The following is a 22,961-nucleotide window of genomic DNA, read 5'->3' as shown; positions in this document are numbered from 1 at the left end:
TACATGTTAACTCGCAAAATTTAGAACGAAACGTAAAACGAAAAACTTACGAAAGATAAAAAGTATGGGGACCAAAGTTGTAAATAATAAAGTGTTGTGTTAAATTCAAAAGATGAAAAGTTTGAGTTAAAAGTAAAAATTCAAATGGGTTAAAATGAAAAAGATAAAACTTTAAGGTTGAAAGTGGAAATCAAGTAATGGGTTAAAATTTAAAAGATAAAAGTTTAAGGTAGAAAGTGGAAAATGAAATTTTTTTTTGAAAAAACCCCAAAGCATAGGGTACAAGTGATGATGCATAAGAAAGTTGTAAATTTATATATGGGATAATAACAGTGAACGAGAAAATTCCCTAAGTAACAAACAAATTGTTAAATTAAAGTCAAATTGAACTAAAGTAATCATTAAATGGTAAGAAGATTTAATTTTTTTCGTATTTAGTATAAAGTAATCATTAAATGGTAAGAAGATTTAATTTTTTTTCGTATTTAGTGATTTTTTGTCTTCAATTTGACTTAAATTTGAGAAAGTTTTTTCTATCACTAATTAGGTTTTTTTTTTTTTTTTTTTTTGAAAATTAAACTTCATTAAAACAGCCTCCGACCCAAATGGGCAAAAGGCCAAACACAACACAGCACCCCGACCCAAACGGGCAAAGGGCAAAGAAATTACAACATATACATCGGGTATTTACACCACTCCGACCATCTAATATACTTACAAGTAGTTCTATTTTTAACCCAAGCAAAACTTCTAGATTTTAACTCCCCAATAATGTCATGCGGACTGCATCTTTTCTGATTAAACACCACTTCATTTCTTTCTTTCCATATGCACCAAGATGTTATCAAAGCCAACCCATAGATAATCTTCTCCTCCTTCTTACTACGCTTAATGAATTTGTGGATATCTAAAATATCTTTAAATACAAAAAGATAGAGAGGCGGGATGTTGCACCACTCGCTGAATGCCGACCACACCCTTAGAGTAACCGAACAAGCAGTGAACAAATGTTCGACCGATTCCTCGGCTTCCTCGCAGAATGGGCACATAGATGAAGATATGTCCACATTCCTACTTTTTAAATTTATTCTAGTAGGAAGCCTATCCAAATTGCCTCTCCAATTCATTATATTGCACTTAATAGGAACCCATTTGCACCAAACAAAATTTGGGGGATGACATGGACCTCTATCCATTATCAACGCTGATTTTACCGTCTTCACCGAGAAACCGTTCTGACTATCACCACTCCAAATCCAAGCATCCTTACCAGAGGAGAGCCTCACCAAACTAAGCACCTCGTAACATTCCTTCCATTCCTTGAGCTCTTCTTCCGACTAAGGCTGCCTAGACCACTGCCATTTGAACACTCCGTTACCTCTTTCAGTTTCCATTCTCTCTGCCACCTATTAACCTGATTGGGGTGATTAGCAAAACTATTTCTAAGATTTTGGCAAATCGGCTTAAAATGGTTATTGGGTCTATCATTTCGGAAAATCAAACGGCTTTTCTTAAAGGGAGATACATTCTCGACAGTCCGCTAATGCTCAATGAGCTTCTAGCTTGGATGAAAAAATACAATAAAAAAGCTTTTTTACTTAAAATCGATTTCGAAAAGGCGTACGACAATGTTTGTTGGAGTTTTCTGTTGGACATCATGGGGCAATTGGGTTTTCCTGTATTATGGTGTAAATGGATTAAAGGGATCCTAGCTTCGGCTAGATCCTCAGTGCTTGTAAATGGATCCCCCACCTTTGAATTCAACTGCTCTAAAGGGATCAGACAGGGCGACCCGCTTTCTCCGTTCCTGTTCCTTCTGGTCATGGAGGCCCTCTCTAACATTTTGTGTAAAGCTAGAATGGAAGGTCTTCTCAAAGGTATTCAAACTCCCAACAACGGTCCGGTAATTTCTCACCTCTTTTATGCTGATGATGCTCTTATGTTGGGAGTGTGGGATAGGGTTAATGTTAAGAATGTGGCTAGATGTCTGAGAATCTTTTATTTATGTTCGGGCTTAAAAATTAATCTTCAAAAATCTAACTTATATGGAATGGGTGTCGATAGTGGGTCAGTGGCGGATATGGCTAAAGTGATTGGGTGTAAATCGGATAATATTCCTCTTACATATTTGGGAATTAAGGTGGGGTCGAATATGAACAGAATAAACAATTGGAGTCCTATTATTGAGACTTTTGATAAAAGATTGTCGATATGGAAAGCTAAAACCTTATCGATGGGAGGAAGGCTCACCTTGATAAATTCTGTTTTAGAAAGTTTGCCTATTTATTATTTGTCTTTATATAAAGCTCCGGTGGGTGTTCTGAAAGCCCTCGAGGCCAAGATGAGAAAATTCTTATGGGCTGGTTCAGGTAACATAACTAAAATGAACTGGGTGGCTTGGGATTGGGTGACTTGGCCCAAGTCAAAAGGTGGGTTGGGGATTAGCAGGTTAAAAGAGGTCAACGAAGCACTTCTTGTCAAATGGGGGTGGAGATATAGGGCGGATAACCATAATCTGTGGAGTAAATTGGTGGAAGCATGTCACTGTAAGCATAACCAAAGAAGCTTCCTCCCTATTAACGAGAATATATCGGGGTGCTGGAAAAACATAGTGAAACTGATTTCTAAAATGAAAATTAATGGGAAAGGGTTAAATCATCTTATTATGGGTAAAGTTGGGAATGGGTTTGATACTCGGTTTTGGATCGATAAGTGGGTGGGTGACCTTCCCTTCATGGAGAGGTGGCCCCATCTTTTTTGTTTATCACTAATTAGGTAATTGGGTTAAAACATTGCGAGTCGACGGCCACCGAACGATATGGATCAACAATCTAAGTAAGTGTCGGGTTGACAGTCCAGGGCCATAGAGCTTGCTTGGTGTGCGTGCACCCAGGGGGAGGGGGGATGCAACGAGTAAGTAGACAATGATTTCACCATTAACATTTTGAATTTCTAACGTGAAGGAATTTGAGGAAGTTAATTTCCATTACAATTTTAATTAATTTCCCAAGCAAACATTATAATTGAAATTAAAATTTCAATTCTAACAAGTTTTGCAAACTAAACACATTAAAAGAAAGAATTCGTATTTTAATTCTTTGAATTCTACAAACCAAACTCACCATAAACTTATATTATCCCAAGTATGTAGGTTTAGTTAGGGTTTTGAGCTTTGCTGGTGCTAGATTTGACATTAAACATTGAAGATGTATATTCAAAACCAATAAAATTGTATGAAAAAAATAATAAAATTATGTAGATAGAAAGCAATAAGTTGGTTTAAATTTTTGAAGAACATGAAATTGGAAAAAAGAAGAATTAAATGACATTTTTATTGAACATGGTGCAAGGGTTGACCAATACACAAAGTCAAAGAACTAAAATCATATTGTAGGAAACCAAAAGGTATATCAAAATCCAATTTAGGGTTGTAAAAAGGTACTTTCTTTTCAATTTATGTGGTTCAAATAACACAAAATCAAGATAGAAAGCATCACCCCAAAAGAGAACAATCATAGGTTACAATTATGCTGCTTTTTTCCTTGTGCAAATCATGTTTCAACTTCAAGAGCTTTCGAGAAATCTGAACCGATTCTTTTCATCAAACACTTTTCATCGGCATTGCGAAATCTGATCATCATCATCATCATCATCAACGGTTCAAATCTTTTGACCGTCCTAAAAGTCCCGTCCTTTATATGGCATATCCTGTATGGGATAAAAAGAAGGGTATGTTTTTAGTGGTATATACATATAAATATAAAGAACCCAACCAAAATGCAACTTTTTATACCAACTGTAACAAACTGTCGCGTTTTTGTCATCTTTTTTACCATTTGATGTAACAAAATTTTATTTCATTATCACTTGATTCAATTACCAGCTTTCTGGAAAATCATCACTGTTACTAATGTCACGTCATCTTTTTTCCCCGGAGATCAAATGGTAATGGAATAAAACTTTGTAACAATTAAAGCACAAGTTCATTACATTTTGATGAAATAAACAAAATTTTTAATCCAAATGAAAATTCAGACCAACACATAAGGTTTAACAACAATGTATAAAACTACAAGCTCAACCTAATGTGCAGAAAACTCATAAATACACGAATAAAAACTATAATATGGTATGCATGTTATATACGTAGGACTATGGTAACCTTCTGGGGTAGCCCAGTTGGCCAGCCTCACCCACCCTCTCCCTAGAGGTCCCGGGTTCGAATCTTGGTGTCCGCATACCCACGGCCAAGCTCTTCGCTCTCGGTTGGGTATTCAGCCCCAGGCAGCTATGAGGCTAACCTAGCTTGTGGAGTGTGATCACTCTAGCGGTTGGGAGGACCGTGGAATATCCCCCCCCCCCCCCAACCCACCCCCACGTAGGACTATGGTTCCAACCTTAATTGGTTAATACACACACAAGATTGTATATAAAAATGATGCAAATAAAATGTCACTCGATTTTCAATGAGACATTATTTTTTGTGTATTCTCTCATTATTATTGTGGCAGAGACTCAATCTAGATAAAAAGAAGTATTTCACAAATACCCATGCTTTAATCATCTAAGATATATTCTTTCTTAAAAAAGCATGCTGCATATAATAAAAAAATTAATTTAGAACAAGTCTTTTTACCAATAGCTTTTTGCAACAAGTGAGATTTTATTGGGTACATATTTTTTTATGTTCACATGAGCAAAATTCATATTTTTATTCCAAAATATCACATCTATCGAAAAGAATAATAAACCTTCTCTTTCTCTATAAGGACATGTTACAAAAGATCTCACTCTCTAGTATCATGCATACAGTTTCTATTTTCATTCATTTGAATAAGATCACTTTCTTACCGGAGGATAAGTTGGCATGTATACCACCTGTCGGGGTTGGCCAAGATGCATCTGCTGCCCATACTGCAATACATTTACGAATATACCACTGTTAGCATGTACGGTTAACTTTTTAAAATATCACTCCAGTAAAAAAAACTAAAGACAAAGTGAAGCCACAAACATACCTGTGGACTATTCGGATGAAAATACCCATGTGGGGGTTGCAAAGGTGTTCCTTGTGGACCAAATATAACAGGCTGGTGGGACGGAAATGCGGGTCCCATCTACAAAGGTAATTTACATAAGAATTAAATTGATTGCAAGAAACCTAATATTATCATTTGACGATATTCCATATGATCAAAACGATATGAAGGAAAATATTAGGAAAAAATAAATGTAGTTATTAATTAAAATTTAAAGCTTACTCCGATGCCAACAGGCATGCCATGCATATGTGGGGCCGGTGCTACATTAGCCGGGTAGTAAAAGGATGCATCAGATACAGGTGATGCAGCCCTTATTGGTGACGCTGATGATGGTACAAAACTCTTTGCATTTGGGTTCAGTCTAAATTCCTGAAAATATAATGATAAACCTTAAGTCAAAAGTTATAATATTAACAATAATGATTTTTCGGTATTAAAATAAAAAGTAATATGGATGTCAGCAACTGTTAGAAGTTATTACCATCATAATCAGTTCTAAAAATGATGATACCATCATAAGCAGTTCTAAAAACGATGATACCATCAACACCAGCAGAGGTGCAAACGAGCCGAGCGGCTCGCGAGCTGCTCGAGACCGTCTCGAGAAAAAGCTCTAGCCAAGCTGAGCTTGAGCGTAAAATAAAGCTCGTTTATTTATCGAGCCTGAGCTCGAGAAGCTCAGCCCCTCAAGCTTTATCGAGCCTTAGTGTAATACTAGATTTTATTAATATTTAATAACATTTACCCCTTTTTAAAGCTGTCTAGTAAATGAGCTTATTTAAACCTGTTTACGAGCCTAGCCCGAACCTAGAAATAAGCTTGTTTGGTAAACGAGCCCGAGTTCCACTTATCGAGCTCGCGAGCCTAACGAGTCTATTATTTATATTAGATAATAAACGAGCCGAGCCCGAGCTTAAGAAACTACCAACGAGCAGAGCTTTAAAAAATAAGGCGCGAACAGAGCTGAGCTCCTCTTATAAGTTAATCAAGCTCGGGCTCGGCTCGTTTGCACCCCTACCAGCATTAACATTAGAAGACAAGCTTAAAAAAATTCAATGAAGTTTCACTTTTTGACAAATAAGTCCCTGAACCTCTTTTTGCATGATTAAACGGCTTCAACAAAAAACAACTAACAAAATGGTCATTTTCTGCATGAATAAATCCCTTAAAAAGAATATTTACATCACATCTTATAAGTTAAGGGATGTAATCATGTAAAAAAAATAAAGGGACTTGTCCTGTGAGAGGAAAAAAGTCAAAATTCTTATAGAATCAGTATTGTGATTTGTGATTCTTATGTTAAAAGACGACTAGATATTTCGTGTTAACCTTTGCATGAGGATTCAATGTTGACTTTTCTGAAGTCAAAGAGCCGACCGATGAACTAAGTGATAACCAGGGGCCACTTGCAGCAGTGGGGGCAGCATTTCCAGATTCTGAAGTTGACGATACTTCACCGGAACTTGTCTTCTCTTGAGCTTTAGATGAGACCTTGGTTGGTGCAGATGCAGTAACCATTGCTGAAAGTCCTTTATCGGTACTTTCTTCATTTACCAACAATGATGATTCTGTGTTTTAAAAAGAGAAAGAAATTCAAGGGTGATATTAAACCCACTTAAAGAATGCACACAGCAGAGCAAACGTTAAAGACATGAATTCTATAGCACGACACACAAAGCAACAGAAATCATAAATGCGCAAATCCTGAAATCCATCTATAACCTAGGAGACTGATGATTAAAAACAAGTTACAAGTAAAGGTAAAGGATCAAATAAAAATAATATTAACGTACGAAACGTACGCATTGAGGGAAAAAGCAAAAAGTGGCGGTGTCATTTTGGTAATTATCAGCAACTTCAAAATTACCGGGGAAAAAGCAAAAAGTGTCTTGTAGAGTAATTTTGAGCATCTGTAGAGTAATTTTGGAATGTAGGGTAATTATCAAATTACTCTAGTAGAGTAATTTTGACTTCTGTAGAGTAATTTTGGAAAATGTCTTGTAGAGTAATTTTGTTAGCATTTAGTTATTGGGTTTAGTTTTTAGCTTTTAGTTTTTTTTTTTTTTTTTTTTTTTTTTGGGGGGGGGGGGGGGGGGGTAGTGTAATTTTGATAATTACCCTACACGACCAAAATTACTCTACATGAACTTTTACAAAATTACTCTACTAGAGTAATTTTGAAGTTGCTGATAATTACCAAAATGCCACCGCCACTTTTTCTTTCAATTCATACGTTTATTTTATTTTCACGGGAACTTAACTCTACAAGTAAATTACAATACCAACCAAATTATGTATGTGTGTGCGTGTGTGGTAGACAGATGCATATAATATATTCTGAAGAATAGTTGAAAATATATATACACTAAAGAAGCCATAAATCTCAAAAGAGAATGTATATGATAGAAACTGACTGCATTTTATTGATGCATAAGTAAAATAATATACCATTTTCGAATTCATAGTCTAACAGTATATAAGTTCAAACAGCTTAAAATGCTAAAATAGTACCATTTCTAGGACATCAAAGCTTCAAATAGTATCATTTATATCACTAACCATATCTATAAAACTGCAATCAATAATGTAAATGCAAACAAAAAAAGTCGCCAATATACACAACAAAGGTTGGTATTATTGCCAAAGGTATAAAAACACTAACCCTTAGATTGTGAAGTCTGCTTTCGATCATGCACCTGCATTAGTCAAACACGAAAGGAACAGTCAAAAAATACTCAAAGAAAAACATAATAGCAAACAGGTGGACGTAAAAAAGTAGTTAGGTGGCGAATGGTAAAAAACAAATTTACCATATGCTTCTCTGTATCCTGTTTGGTGTAATTACCACCAGCCTGTTGTTGATCAGTCTGATTGTTTTCAATACTGAAACAACGAAGTTTCAGTTAAATAATGATTTTAAAGCACGTCATAACAGTCCACTATATATAAAATAAAACATAATTTTAGAAGGAAGAAAAAACAAGCCAGTATACGTACATGCTTGTACCATCTAAAGCACCAGATGTATGGAAGTCGTCGGTAGTATTCAAATGAGAAGATTGAACTTCAGCCTGTATAACATGTAGTAATGACAAATGACAAATCATATGGCACAATAACTAAGGGTAGACAAAAAACACAACATAAACATGGTGAAAACAGACTCATTAGTTAACAACTATATAGGACAGTAACTGTAAATTTTATATATACCAAAGTGGGAAAGCTTGATGTTGGCTGAGACGCGTTGTTCGGAAGAGAATCAGAAACATCTCCAAAGGTTTGACTATTTTTGGAATCCAAGATATCTTCATCTTCATCATAACCACTATCATCGACCCCACGAAAAACAGATGAATATTTAGTTTCCTCATCGAGATCAAACTTGTCATGAAAGTGGATGCCTCTTTCCTAATTACAACAAAAGGTAAAAGAGCTGTAAGAATTTACGAAATTAATTTCTATATAACATCATAACGAAAGGTGATTTTTGGAAATGATATTAGGAAGTAAAACCCTAACCTCTGCTAAATGAAGGTCCTGTGTGTCCTCACCCTCGATTTCCCTGGCTAATCTTAAGGCTTCTTTTTCTAATTCCCTCATTTGAGGACCTCTGTCAAGCTTTGTAGTGTAGAGTTCCTCGTTAAATGTACTTTTTACTCCGAATAATGCTGCGTTTGCTTCAAATTGATCCCAGCCCCTAATAAAGTGTGATTTATATCAGTAAACTAAAGGAGATAAAGGATTTAGCAAATAAATTCACAAACCATGTAGGGCTGTAAACGAGCCGAACAGGCCTTGTTCGTTTTCGTTGTTCATGCACTGTTCGACGCTTACCGAACAAGATTTCTTGTTCGTGTTCGTATATTTAAGAAATGAACTGTTGACGAACACTTATCAAACGCAACTGAACTCAAACAAATATTCATGAACATAAATGAACACAAACAGCGTTTATGAACACAAATGAATAGTTTATGAACACAAATGAATACACAAGAATACATATTTATTTTAGAATAAAATCTGCATTTTTCATCACAAAGATTACGAAGAATTTACCAAAAATATATAAGCACTTAACATAATTATCCAAAAACAGTTGACAGAATTATCAAAAACATGATTAACACGACATAATTATCAAAAACATGATTAACACAAATTGAAATTGAAATGATCAAATGAGGGATGTTGGGGGACTAAACAAATGAACATATAAAAATATAGTATAACTAGGGTTTCAAATTTAATAAATAAATAAATACAATAAAACAAAAATATATAAAAACCTTTAAACGAACAAACACAAATGGACATAAATGGGCGAACATAAATAAACACATTACCGAACGTTCAGGAACATAAACAAATGAACGCAACCCTGTTCATGTTTGTTCGTTTAACTTAACGAACAAAATTTCTTGTCCGTGTTCGTTCATTTATTAAACGAACAAACATAAACGAACTTCCCGCCAAACAGTTCACGAACTGTTCACTGACCGTTCGGTTCGTTTACAGTCAGCACCATGCACAAGGGGTTCTTCACATTATCAAATGTTTCATGATAATTGTGATTGCATTATCAGATGTTGATATTAACAATTAAAAACAAGAAAAAGAATCTAGAACCTGTTCCAGTGACGATCAAATGTATTGTCTAATTCAGGACATTCTGAGTTATCATCATCGGGGACCCATGGTTTCAACTCTCGTTCCAAGTCAACATGCCGGGATTGAGAAATGGACGAGTCGATCATGATGTCATGCAGTTGATTATTCTGAAATTCATTCATCAGCCCGTCCCTAGTCACAGGCACACTCTGCCCAAATACATAAAATAAATACTTATGTTAACCCTAAAACTCTCCAGAGAGAACTATTCAAGATTAATCAATGATACGTCATATGAATAGAACAAAAGAAGCAAGACGATGAGTTTTAAAAGAAAACTGATGATATAAAACAAACCTTAGCTACAATCTGCACAAGTTCTTTTGCAGGTATTATTAACGTTTTAGAAGGGTGCTTTTGAACAGAATCGGAGATGTTTTTCTGTCCACGAGATGAACCCGCCTTTGTTACACGAGCCATTTTTAATATTATTCCTGCAAAATAGCAAATCCATAACATCGTCAAAACAATCAACTATGCATCAATACATTTTCTTAAACAATGTTACGAAAGCTATAAAAGGTACCAAAATCTTTCTCTGCATTTGTGGCATGAAATATTCCAGTAAACAAAGATCCATCAACAACCTGCACTTCCACCTGATGTCCAATGAGGCATGTTGTTAAATAAACTAGCCGATCATGTGACGGGCTTTCGATTCCCCCTTTGTTTCCGGTTTGTACACCTATGAAAGCTTAAGTCAATAACGAGAATGAATATCATAACACAATTAGACAAGAAAGTTTTACCTGCAGTTGTCATTCTGTTGAAGTTTGATTTTCCAGGCTGAAATTTATTTTCCAGCCTATTCCCCGTTTCTTTTTCGCCTCTTCTACGAGTAAATCCATTTGCAGATGATCTGGACTGTGGAACTTGTTGTGGGTTCATTCTTGAACAGAATCTCTAATATGTTATATGTCTGACAAAAATAATTTAAAGATCTGCAAAAATGGATTAAAAAGGTCACTTTGTAGCTGAAACTTATGAATACTTAAGTGACTGTTACCTGTATATACTAATACTATATAGTTTACAAGGACCTTGATGGTGAGTTTCTATTCGTTATCATTAATAGCACACAGAATTATACGTATAGCATATCAATGACTCTATGAATCACAAGTATAATATCGTTTACACCCTATATTTTAGCCTTGAGCCTAAAGTGTCCCTTTGTTAACATATCTGATATGTCCTACAGATTTCAGCTCGAAGTAACTAAACATCCTTCACATTACCTAAATCCATTTCAAACTCCAATAATTGCTTATGATTAAATAGTCAAATATTATAAGATAAAAGGTACTCATCGTGCAGGGTGCATGATTTATTTATAGCTCTCACCTCCATTATGCAACCTCATAAAATTCACTCATTTATATGAACTAAGCAGTCAATAGCGGTGGGATAGCGGCGGGATAGCAGTTATGGGGCCCTTCCAAAATAGTGGTGTCAAATAGCGGTCCAGAATAGCGGAACCACTATAACCGCCGCTATTGACTGCTACATGAGCGATATTGACCGTCATTTTGGATGGATTGGTTTATGTGGACTCAGAGGAAGATTTCATGGCTTACGATTAGATCAGGTTCCAACTATTGGCACCTTTGAGTTTTGACTTTTGATAGTACTAATACTATTAATATTATATATGTTTTACATTTATACAAATTCTACATGATATAAAAATTACCGATATCCCACCGTGATAAACTATATCTCAAATATCGGCCCTCGACCGCTATTTGATTTTGGACCGCTATAACTGCATAGTATATGAACCATACTTTAATATCATTCGGCTAATGCTGCTAATCTAATCCAAAGAGGATAAATCAAATCACTGTTTCATATTGTAGTACTGAAAACGCATCGCTCTTTTCAAATACTGCTATTAACTACACAACTAGCAATGTCCATTTGATTCCTTCCTGGACTTTCTATCTTAAACATTTCCAAGCTTCTTATCATCTGCCATTCATTGTAGGCAACTAGTAACTACAAATAAACCTGGAACACAATAACTTACTCATGATCTCCTCCTTGAAACCCTAAAACTCCCATGCCTCTTCTTCTAGGGTTCTTAAATCTCAATAAACATGAAAATTAGACACACAAGAACATCCCTAATCAACCAATTAGAGCCAAAATACCAACATCCGTTCTAATTTCAGAAGAATCCTATAAGTATAATCAATACGCAAAGCCCTAACCCTAGAACTATTGTCAGCATGTTGTATGTAACCGATCTGCGCAATTATAAAGTTTGTATTCGTGAACAATTCACTATCAGTAAACCCTAATCCAGTGATGTGTGTCATTATAGTGCGATAGATTCAGACGTATGTATGTATAATAATATATATGTATATATAAATAATGAAAGAGAAGTAGAAAGAAGGTTGTTTACCTTTGATGAGAGAAGAAAGAGGAGATCGAGAGCACTGATTTCTCGGTGGAGTTGAGTTTTCAACACAAAACAAATCAAATCAAAGCAAAGCAAAGCAAATGAAATGAAATCCAGCGAATGGTATTATTATTATTATTATTATTATTATTCATTTATTATTATTAGCAGAGAGTATGTGTGTGTGCTTATTTTCTTCCCCAAATTTACCCACTAGAGGGTTAGCTTTGGTTACGTTTACCTTTTTGCTTCACGCTCACGTGCTCCCTTTCAACTTTCAAGCGCGTGCTTTTTGCTCTTCGATGACAATCATGTATATTTATCTATATATCTATATATCTATATATAACTATATAATACATCTCCTATGGACATAAAAGTAATTTAACACCCATTTTTTAAGATGGCAGACTAAAAGCCTTACATAAACCCTATATTTTCACATTTTCCTTCCCATTTTGTCCTCATCTCCTATTACATCTCCGTATATGTGCATCAGTTTCTTCACCTGAAGAGTCCTCTTTCAATCTTTGAATCTCTACAGCCACGAATCTCTACAGCCACTACATCAATTGTTACTGGAACAATTAATTCCCAAATACGTTTCATACCAGCAATATTTAACATCGAACCCATCATGGAAGTGGGCACACATTTGCAGTTTCATTTGACTACACTAAGGTTTTGATTTCTACTTTCCTTCTGAATTTCTACTTTTCCTTGTACACAACCCTTCTACTCACTTTTAATTTCATCAATTGTGAACCAGGTCCTCCCCATGGCTCCTTAATTTCATACCCCTGCAAGCGGAATCCCCATATCTCAGGTGCGAATTATTGCTTAAGGGTTGTATTTCTTTTTTATGAAGAATATTGTTCAATCTGGTGTTTTTAAGGAAAATAGATTGATTTTACGAGAGTTTATTTTAAATTTAGCATTTTTGTTTATACCTAAGAAGCAAATCTCTGAATTTTGGCTCATAGGTAATGTGATTTTGAGGCATACCCATCGTAACATCATATACAAGTAATTAAAGTTGTCACAATTTACAACTGAATATGTATTGAATACATGTTCTTTTATTTTCGATTGATATGAATTTCTTTCTTTGTTGGGCTGTGGTTTTTTGGGGCTTAGGGTACTTCTAATGGGTTTTTGAAATAGAAAGTCATGGCTTAGGTTTTTAAACTTGATTTACCCTCGATAAGTTTTTTTTAATTATTACTTCAAATACTTGACCTTTATAGTGATTTTCAAATTATTAACCAGTCAACAGAAAATATACTTCCAATGAAACCTCTGTTATTTAATCTGCATTATGTAAAACTTGAATATCCTTGCCAGTTACCAATTACTAAACTGTAAACCAGGTTGGGTGAAGTTACGATACTCGGTGTATATATATACACTTTCCGAGTTGGGATTTACAGGGTATGCTTTGTTATGCTGCTCTAATATGTCCGGAACAAACCAAGTTAGTATAAATATGTTGGTCTGAGACATAATTATTTTGGCCATGGTAATTGTTGGGATTTTTCATGTTTTATTTCATAAGAGATATTACTAATATATAGTTCCATCAATAGACTTACATAGATTAGTAATACTTCCAAATTTGAGGTAGCTTGTACGGGTCAAATCACTCAAATGGGTCAAACAGTCACTTGAGGAGCACTTAGACAGACATGTATAATAAAAACAAAAAAACGCGAAAATGAAAACGGGTCAAATCACTCAAATGGGTTAAACAGTCACTTGAGGAGCACTTAGACAGATATGTATAAATTATCATCATTTTAAGATGGTAAATGAAAGATTTCGTTGCCTTTGCTATGCACGGGCTGTGTTTTTTTGTAATAGGTTAAGAGAATAAAAACAAAAACCGCGCTTTTAGGTTTGGGTCAAATCTCGCAGTCCAGCGGATTTTACATGGTTGTGATGCATCTCTTTTCCTAGGAGGTGCTAGCAGTCAGGAGGAGTCACCAGCCAATGATGGTGTGTTGGGATATGATGTTATAGATGATGCTAAAGCGACTCGCAGGAACTCTCGAATTCGTTATTCTTCTCGATAACAGTTTTTATCTTTTTTTCATGCTCACTATTTTTCTCAGTAACTTTAAAAAAAAAACATTTTTTAACCAACCCGACCCGACCCTAAACACGTTCTGACCCAAACCTGTTCCGACCCGAACCCGTTCCAACTCAAACTGGTTTTGACCCGAACCCGTTTCAACCCGAACCAAAATAACCCTTTTTTTAATTAACCCATTTTGACCCGAACCCGTTTTGACCCGACCCGACCCGTTTGCCAGGTCTAATTTTGTCATGAGTTTTCGTTTCAAACTAACCAAATTGTGTATATTGTATCCTTTGATAACTGGGGCTCAATAAAGGTCTCTTCCATGCCTTCAACAATATGTCAGTGATGACATGGTTATGGTTAAGGTCACTTCTCTTAAAGCATGGATTAGCACTACTGTTATCTTTCAGTCTTGAAACTAAGACGGCAAAACGGACCTGTTAGGTGGGTTGGATAACAAGTCAAAATGGGTAGATTTTTGTGTAGGTTGAGTTGGGTTGACCCGCTAACGTTTATATATAAATGTACTGTTTTTATTAATCTAGATTATTAATGGTTTCTTTTCTTCAGTTAAATGCAGACGTGGATCAGAAATGATTGGTCGTGGCTTGTTCATGAAGAAGGCTCAGCGAAGGGACAAACAAATTTGTCGAGCTGGTTTTTTTGTATATATAAATTTACTACAAGAGTTGCAAATAAATAGTGTAATGGATACATTCTGTAGTTCGCTTTATATCTACTTCAAATGATTGGTGGTGGCTTGTTCAGGAAACCTATCGCGTAACTTGTTATTTGGATCTCATGTGTATGGCTTTGATCTCAATAATAGAGTATACTGCACACCTTGTTTTTTATTTCACTTCCAACACCATATCAAGCCCTCATGACCAATGAAGAATCAAGTATTTTTTTATTCCTATGTGATGTGTATTGAAATTGGGAATTGCCACATTGGGACCAAAATGTACTGAATTTGATGCTCATTGTAACTATGTTTCTAGATTTTAATAATTCAAAATCAAAACAATTTGATATATAGTTGTTTTGTTAATAATAATAATAAAATTATAGTTTTGTTTTGTTTTTCTACATATGGTCGTATGGGTGAAAATTATGGTCATATGGGTCGTATGATGGGCAAAAAGTGGTCACACAAGTCATCAAATGAAAATGAGTCACAGGTACGGATTGTGTGACAGGCGAAAAATGTCATACGGATTGTGTAACGTCAACATTTGTAATGGACATCATAATTGAATCTTATATCAGTTAGGACACCCGCCGCAACGCGCGGGCATTCCCTCTAGTATTTTTTTTTATAAGAGTAAATTACAATTTTTTTTTAACAGCAAACACGAAAATTTTATTTCACCAAATCTAGCAAGCGACTAGCACCATATATACATACACCAAGGAAAGAAAGAAAAGAACATAACATAAATATTACACAGTGGAAACCAAACTACACAGCTCATGGCACTACTAGAACACATCAAAATCCTCCATTTTCCCAAGTAAGTGTGGCGTCTTTTGAACGGTTTTTGACCCATAAGAAGCTCATTGACTTAATCTCTTCTATTACCGAAGGCATTGATAAGGTACCGTTGCCAAACATCAGTTCATTTCGCTTGTGCGCTAACATCCTTACCTCATATTCTCAAGAGATTGTTGTCGTACCCCCCAACTAGTCTCAATTGCATCGATCTTGGACCATGTTGTTAAATGACACTACACTTATGTTAGTTGAGATACGAAACGATAATATTACCCTTTTTACCTCGTTTTCTTTGTAACAACAAAATTTTTACACCTTGCACAACTTTTAATGATTCCCGACTAAACTGTTTAACCCCGGATAGTCAACAACTTAAATTATTTGACTCTGGCAAAGTTAAATCCTTTAATCCTAATCATTTGATGCAAGTGGTGTCGCAACCCCCGTTCCCTAACAAATCCAGGAACGGGCGACCGCGGCCAGTTTTGGTGGTATCTTGTGTTTATCCATTTTGGTAGCGGAATTTACATCAGTACCATAGTTAGGAAACATTTTATCAGAGTAAAATACCACATAATATTAAACACGTGGGAATAATCCCAAGTTTCAAATACACATATTTTCATAGGGGTAAACCCTATTTTATTTAATAAAAACATCTGTTTATTTTAGTTAACTTTATCGCTACTTTTCCAAGCTTTCAGTGCTGTCCAGTTGGCTTCTATTTGGCTTTCACATTTTGTTACCTGAAACGCATTTAAAAACATTTTGTCAGTGGGAAATACTGGTGAGTGAATCCCAGTTTAATAAAGACCATTGTACAGGATTGAGGGCGTTCACGCAATTACATTTGTTTCCAAGTCATACCAATTACCACCCACGGTACTGTCAACCCGACTTGTGGAAATGTTACTCCTCGCAAGGCCGTAACAAATTTTGTATACAAAACCCCAACATACCGACGATAATTGTATCCTTACAAATAATCAATAACTGTTTAATATATAATTAATTATGTGAGGTTTTGTAAAAACAGTTTACAAAAAGGAGATTACTCACATTGTTGTCTTAAGTTTTCTGTAAGGGTTTCCTGGTGACAATCTATAAATTACACAAATGCACACGCGTTAGTATAATAACCCATTTTTACATTAGTAATACCCTCCCCGAGACGGCATTCCAACGACTACGTCGGGCAGAACCACGACAGCCATTACGGAACCCTAGATCAATCGGGTAGCGTATCTAATACGTATCCAGGGGTTATGATACTTACAACGGAGCAGAACTTCGTTATTCAGGGGGTATTATACCCGATAATTATGCCTACTGTGTGAAATTTGAGAGAAAGAAAGATCGTGAGTGAGTTTCGACTGAAGGTCGATGCCCTCTTTATATAGGGCTGTAATTCGAGTCTCTCGCGGCCCGCGTAAGAGTAAGCTAAGGCTTACGCAGCCCGCGTAGTAGGGTAATAGGGGCTAGGGTTGCTGATTCGTCGAGTTTAGGGTTGACCCGAAGCTGACACGTGTCGGCTCAGGGATACGCCTCGTTGCAGGGCTGTAGCGCCCCGCGTAAGATCCCTATGGGGTCTACGCGGCCCGCGAGCGACATAAAATTTTGATTTTTATTTTATTTTTTTATGATATAATGTATTTTGGGCTCGGTTTTCACGTACGGAGTGTATTTTGAGATATATAGGGATATTTTAAAATATTCTAGGGTATCGAAAATATTTTGGAGGGTTGTTATAAGTGGCCATACATTTAAATGTACATCATCTAAACCTAATCAAATTATCAACATGTATTCCTAATCAACATATAGTGGGCAATACTTACTCTTAAATGCACAAATCAAAGTCAAATGCCCAAATTTACATTTGCCCTTACTTCTTGTTTGAACTTTCAAAGTCAAATGCACAAATCTAGGTATAATCCACAATCAATGTATGATCAACTTTCTGTTATGACCAACATCTAATCCAAATAATGGTTTCCAATCCACAGACAATACACATATGACCAAGATATCATGGCCAATTCAAATGCACAATTAATCAATAACCAAACACTATTTAATTAGACTTTCATCATCCATAAATCAGTTGGACTACATAAATATTAGGAAAAATTACAGGTTTTGTCCTTTATCTTTATACCACTTTTCAGGCGGTGTCTTTTTTAACGAATGTTGACAGGTGGTGTCCTTTACTAGGTATTTTGTTGCAAGTTTAGTCCTTTACACCCAACCCAGTTAAACCCCCCCCCCCCAGTTAGTCCCAACTACATCAATCTTGATGATCTTATGTTTAATATTTATGTAGGATAAGTGTATGATATTTTGATGATCTTATGTTTAATATTTAGGAAAAATTACAAGTTTTGTCCTTTATCTTTATACCACTTTTCAGGCGGTGTCCTTTTTAACGAATGTTGACAGGTGGGTATAAAGGACTAAACTTGCAACAAAATACCTAATAAAGGACACCGCATGTCAACATTCGTTAAAAAGGACACCGCCTGAAAAGTGGTATAAAGATAAAGGACAAAACTTGTAATTTTTTCTAAATATTAAACATAAGATCATCAAAATATCATACACTTATCCTACATAAATATTAAACATAAGATCATCAAGATTGATGTAGTTGGGACTAATTGGGGGGGGGGGGGGTAAGGCAACAATTTTTTGAAAATAGGGGGTAAGGGTGGCAACGGACCCAATACTTTTTATTAATTACAGAGTTAAATACTTGGTTGGTCCTTTTGGTTTGCAGATGTTGCAGAGTTGGTTCCAAGACTTAAATAATTACAGAGTTGGTCCTAATGGTTGCAATTTTTAAACTTGAGTGGTCCTTATCACTAACATATGTTAAGATTATCAAGTTAAGTGTATGTAAAATATCCATTTTACCCCGCATATTCTTCTTCCTATTTATTAAATGATTTCACCACCATCACCACATACCCACTACCACCATCACCACCACCACCACCACCAACACCAACACCCACAACCACAACCACCTTCTCCACCTTCAAGATTTCTATTTAGCATTTCACTCAACTATCAGGCGACATAATAAATACTTCGGACAAACAATAAGAAATAAAAATTGCATTATACTTTTTATTAATTACAGAGTTAAATACTTGGTTGGTCCTTTTGGTTTGCAGATGTTGCAGAGTTGGTTCCAAGACTTAAATAATTACAGAGTTGGTTCTAATGGTTGCAATTTTTAAACTTGAGTGGTCCTTATCACTAACATATGTTAAGATTATCCAGTTAAGTGTATGTAAAATATCCATTTTACCCCTCATATTCTTCTTCCTCTTTATTAAATGATTTCACCACCATCACCACCTACCCACTACCACCATCACCATCACCACCAACACCAACACCAACACCCACAACCACAACCACCTTCTCCACCTTCAAGATTTCTATTTAGCATTTCACTCAACTATCAGGCGAGATAATAAATACTTCGGACAAACAATAAGACATAAAAATTTATTGCAGTGTAGAATAGCCTTCAGAAACAGTAGATGGAAAACTATTAAGTGGCATACACATCGATCAAACCAAGCATCACAACTTTTCCATTATCAATCCTTGGTTCATTCTTAACTCTTTCCGGTTTCCAGCCAATTCATTTCTTTGACCATGCTTCTGTCATTAATTTTAAATGCCCATTTGCAAATTATTCCATATATAAATAGCCAAGTTTTTTTTTTTTTTTTTCATAACCACTTGTACCTTGTGTTTTGAGAGTTTCTAAAAAAAACTTGATTTTTTTTACTTTTAACACAAAGGTTTTTAGCTTTTGTAATTTTAACCCTACATAATTTTTTTTTTAACTTTAACCCAAAACTAAACTTGATTTTTTATTTTTAACCCAAAGGTTTTTAGCTTTTGCAATTTAGGGTAAAGTTCTTGTACAAATAATCTTAAGATACTAAACATACAAATTGAAGGAAAACTCAAAAAGACAAGGTGGCATTTTTGTAATTATCAATAACTATCAAAGTTACTCTACAAATATACCTAAAAAAACCTAACCACTCCCCCCACCCCCAAAAAAAACCTAAACCCCCCACCCCCCCAAAAACCTAAAAAAACCTAACCCCCCCCACCCCCCAAAAACCTAAAAAAAAAACCTAACCCCCCCCCACCCCCAAAAACCTAAAGAAAACTAACCCCCCCCCCAAACCTAAAAAAAAACCTAACCCCCCCAAGCTAAAATGCTAAAAACTAAACCCCCCAAAAAAACCTAAAAAAATAAAAAAAACACACAAATTATTTTATTTTTTTAACATTTTTTATTAAAAAATCGCTACTTTTAGTAGCAGCCAAAAAAAAAATTTTTTTTTTCTAACGAAATGTAGCGATTTTTTAATAAAAAATGTTAAAAAAAAATTTGTGTTTTTTTAGGTATTTTTGGTTGTAACTTTGATAGTTGGTGGTAATTACAAAAATGTCACCTTGTCTTTTTGGGTTTTCCTTCAATTTGTATGTTTAGTATGTTAAGATTATTTGTATTTGATCTTTTGCCTTGCAATTTAATCCTACATAACTTGTTTTTTTAACTTTAACCCAAAACTTTTCATTATTTGCAATTTAACTTCACAACTTTTGTCACTTATACTTTTCATCTTTGGCAAATTTTCGTTTTACGTATAGTTCTAAATTTTTCGACTTAATACAACGCAACATACGAGTATGGTTCAACTTTTTTATGTTTTGTTTAAAATTTTGCAAGTTAACACGGTGCAACGTGCATGTGTGGTTCAACGTTTTTACCTCTATTTTTTCATGTTTAACAGGTTCGTCACAACACGCAGATCCTAGGTCGAGTCAGTGTTGGTGGTCAATGACGGTTGTGTGACATTAGTACTATTTGACACCGTTTTACTTCCCGCCGCAACACAGGGTGTGTTTTGGGGGTTTTCTAAAGAAAAAATGGTTATGCATATGGTTGTCGTGACCTTGGCTTTGGGGTTTTTCAAAAAAAAAATTGATTTTTTTACTTTTCACCAAAAAGTATTTCATAAATTACTTTTAATCCAAAATTTTTTATCTTTTGCAATCTATGCTCGCAACTTTTTTTTTACTTTCAACTTTGGTCCTTTATAGTTTTCATTTTCCGCAAATTTTTCGTTTTATGCTTGGTTCTAAATTTTGTGACTTAACACATCGCAACGTGCGTCTTTGGTTTAATGTTTTTACGTTTCGTTCTAAATTTTGCGAGTTAAGACGACGCAACGTGCGTGTGTGGGTGAACGTTTTTACATCGTCTATTTTTTCCCGTTTGACATGTTTAACATAATGTGTGGGTCCTAAATCGACTTAGTTATAACCAGGGGCGGATGTATAGTGTATCAAGGGGTAGCCTCCGCTACCGCTTGGTCGGAAAATTTTCGATTTCGTTACCGCTTATTTATAAAACGTTCCCGCTTGGTCGGAATCCTAGATCCGCCACTGGTTATAACTAAAGAATTCACGCCGCATTGCGGCGAGTCTCAATTATAGTTATATAAAATAACCAAATAGGCACGAAAAAAGTGGACTTTTAAGACTGCGGGGTATGGTGGGGCTTGGGTTGGCCGTGGGTTGGGGCGGGTGATGACACGTGGAATGGGAGCCCCCCCCCCCCCACTGCCTGGTACGTGTCCGCGGGGTATGGTGGGGCGTGGGTTGGGCTTGGGTTGGGTGCACCGCGTGGCAGGGTGGTTTATAAAAAAAATATATATACAAAATTTAAAAAAATCACACAAACATTTATAAAAAAAAACATACAACTTCATTATTTATAAAATTACATAAACCTAAAAATTACAAAATAAGAAACCTAAAGCGTTAAATAAATTTCAAAAAGGTCCATCTTGTCGAACGCTTTTTTTTCCTTGCCGCGAAACTCTATGTTCGCCACCGCCACCCGGTCCTCGTGGCTTAACTCGCCCCCGGGAACGGCTTCGTAGTAAGCCTTGAAACGGTCGAGCTTGGGACGTAGCTCGCGCCATTTATGTTGGCACACGTTCATGTTGTGGCGGTCGTTACCGACGTTTAGTCGGTAGGCCGCGAAAGCTTCCGGCCAATATTTGGTTTGGCCCGGTGGCCGCCCCTTCATAGTGTCAACGACGCTTGTGACTAGGGCAAGTTCTTCGTGGTGGGTCCAGGATGCCATAGCGGGTTCGTGGGATCTTGGGTTTGTGGTGACCGGCTGGGGCAGCGGGTGGGTTTTGTCGAATTTTTGGGACCACGGTGGGGGTTGGGATGGACCACCCGGTTGGGGTTTGGGGGTATTTATAGAGGATGTTGGGGTTTGGGTGACCGCTTGGGGTGACCGCTTGGTCAAGCCAACGGTTTGAATTTAAAAATTCAAAACTTTTGGGATGGCCCGCTATGACGTGGCGGGTGAGCCAATGATATTCAGCCAACTAGGATGGCCAATCCGCCCCACGCCCGGCTTGAAACCCATGCCCCAAGGGCCACGCCGAAACCCATGCCCACCCGGAGTGGTGGCTTGGGCGTTTTCCCGCTACCCACGCCCAAACTCCCGCCCCATACCCCACAGTCTAAAGTCTTTTTTTATGCGAGGGCTTTTCCAAATTTAAAATTCCTTACATTTTTGTTACAGACTAACATTTTAGGGGGTGTTTGGGATACTGAAAACACATCATCTCACACTTTAGCAATACTGAATACACCACCAAGAATAATCAATTTAATATGTTTATTGGAAACAACTTATTCACCCTAACCACCAAGAATAATCAGTTTAATTTGTTTATTAGAAACAACTTATTCACCCTAAATTAGCAGTTATAAATAAGCACTCATTTTTGTAACCGAAAACACAAAAAATGCTTTAAATAAGCAGACAAGAGATGGTGGTTGTGGCTGTTGGTGGCGGTTGTGGTGAAATCATTTAATAAATAGATGGTGGTTGGTGACGGTGATGCACAATGGTGGTTTGGGGATAAGGTGGTTGTGGGTGGTGGTGGGTGGCTCTTAGATGACGGAGTGGGGAAGATGAAGAAGGGTGAGATGGGGTGGGCCACTAATTTCTTTTTATCTAGAGTAAACTGCCATTTTGGTCCCTGTGGTTTGGCCAGTTTTGTCATTTTAATTCAAATCTCAAACTTATTACATCTGGGTCCCTGTGGTTTGCATTTTGTTGACATTTTAGTCCAAAATCCAAAAACCCTATTTTTTTACAGTTGAAAGCTGACTATTTTGTCCTTTAGTGCAGCGGCA

At 36.2% G+C, this 22,961-nt stretch overlaps 1 protein-coding gene and 1 long non-coding RNA gene across 2 annotated transcripts; one reads left to right on the top strand and one right to left on the bottom strand.

Annotated features, from left to right (window-relative positions):
• Positions 1-3,314: 3,314 nt before the first annotated feature.
• LOC110886460 (polyadenylate-binding protein-interacting protein 4) lies at positions 3,315-12,335 on the bottom strand. Its single transcript, XM_022134266.2, has 15 exons — positions 12,127-12,335; positions 10,466-10,657; positions 10,243-10,401; positions 10,014-10,150; positions 9,675-9,865; positions 8,565-8,742; positions 8,256-8,453; positions 8,040-8,113; positions 7,853-7,925; positions 7,705-7,738; positions 6,372-6,610; positions 5,262-5,411; positions 5,019-5,117; positions 4,852-4,914; positions 3,315-3,708 (listed from the first exon to the last, which is right to left on the bottom strand). The coding sequence occupies exons 2-15, from the start codon at positions 10,602-10,604 to the stop codon at positions 3,679-3,681; spliced, it is 1,764 nt and encodes a 587-aa protein (XP_021989958.1). The 5' UTR covers positions 10,605-10,657; positions 12,127-12,335; the 3' UTR covers positions 3,315-3,678.
• Positions 12,336-12,602: 267 nt separating this feature from the next.
• On the top strand, positions 12,603-14,975 carry LOC110883399. The gene is made up of 3 exons (XR_002560453.2): positions 12,603-12,804; positions 12,893-12,949; positions 14,774-14,975. It is a non-coding gene; the product is annotated as an uncharacterized LOC110883399 (long non-coding RNA).
• The last annotated feature ends 7,986 nt before the right edge of the window (positions 14,976-22,961 follow it).

The sequence above is a fragment of the Helianthus annuus genome, chromosome 10 (genome assembly GCF_002127325.2).
Source record: "Helianthus annuus cultivar XRQ/B chromosome 10, HanXRQr2.0-SUNRISE, whole genome shotgun sequence".
Lineage (NCBI taxonomy): Eukaryota > Viridiplantae > Streptophyta > Magnoliopsida > Asterales > Asteraceae > Helianthus > Helianthus annuus.
Note: the sequence above shows the minus strand (reverse complement) of the source record. Positions and strands in the feature narration are given on the sequence as shown.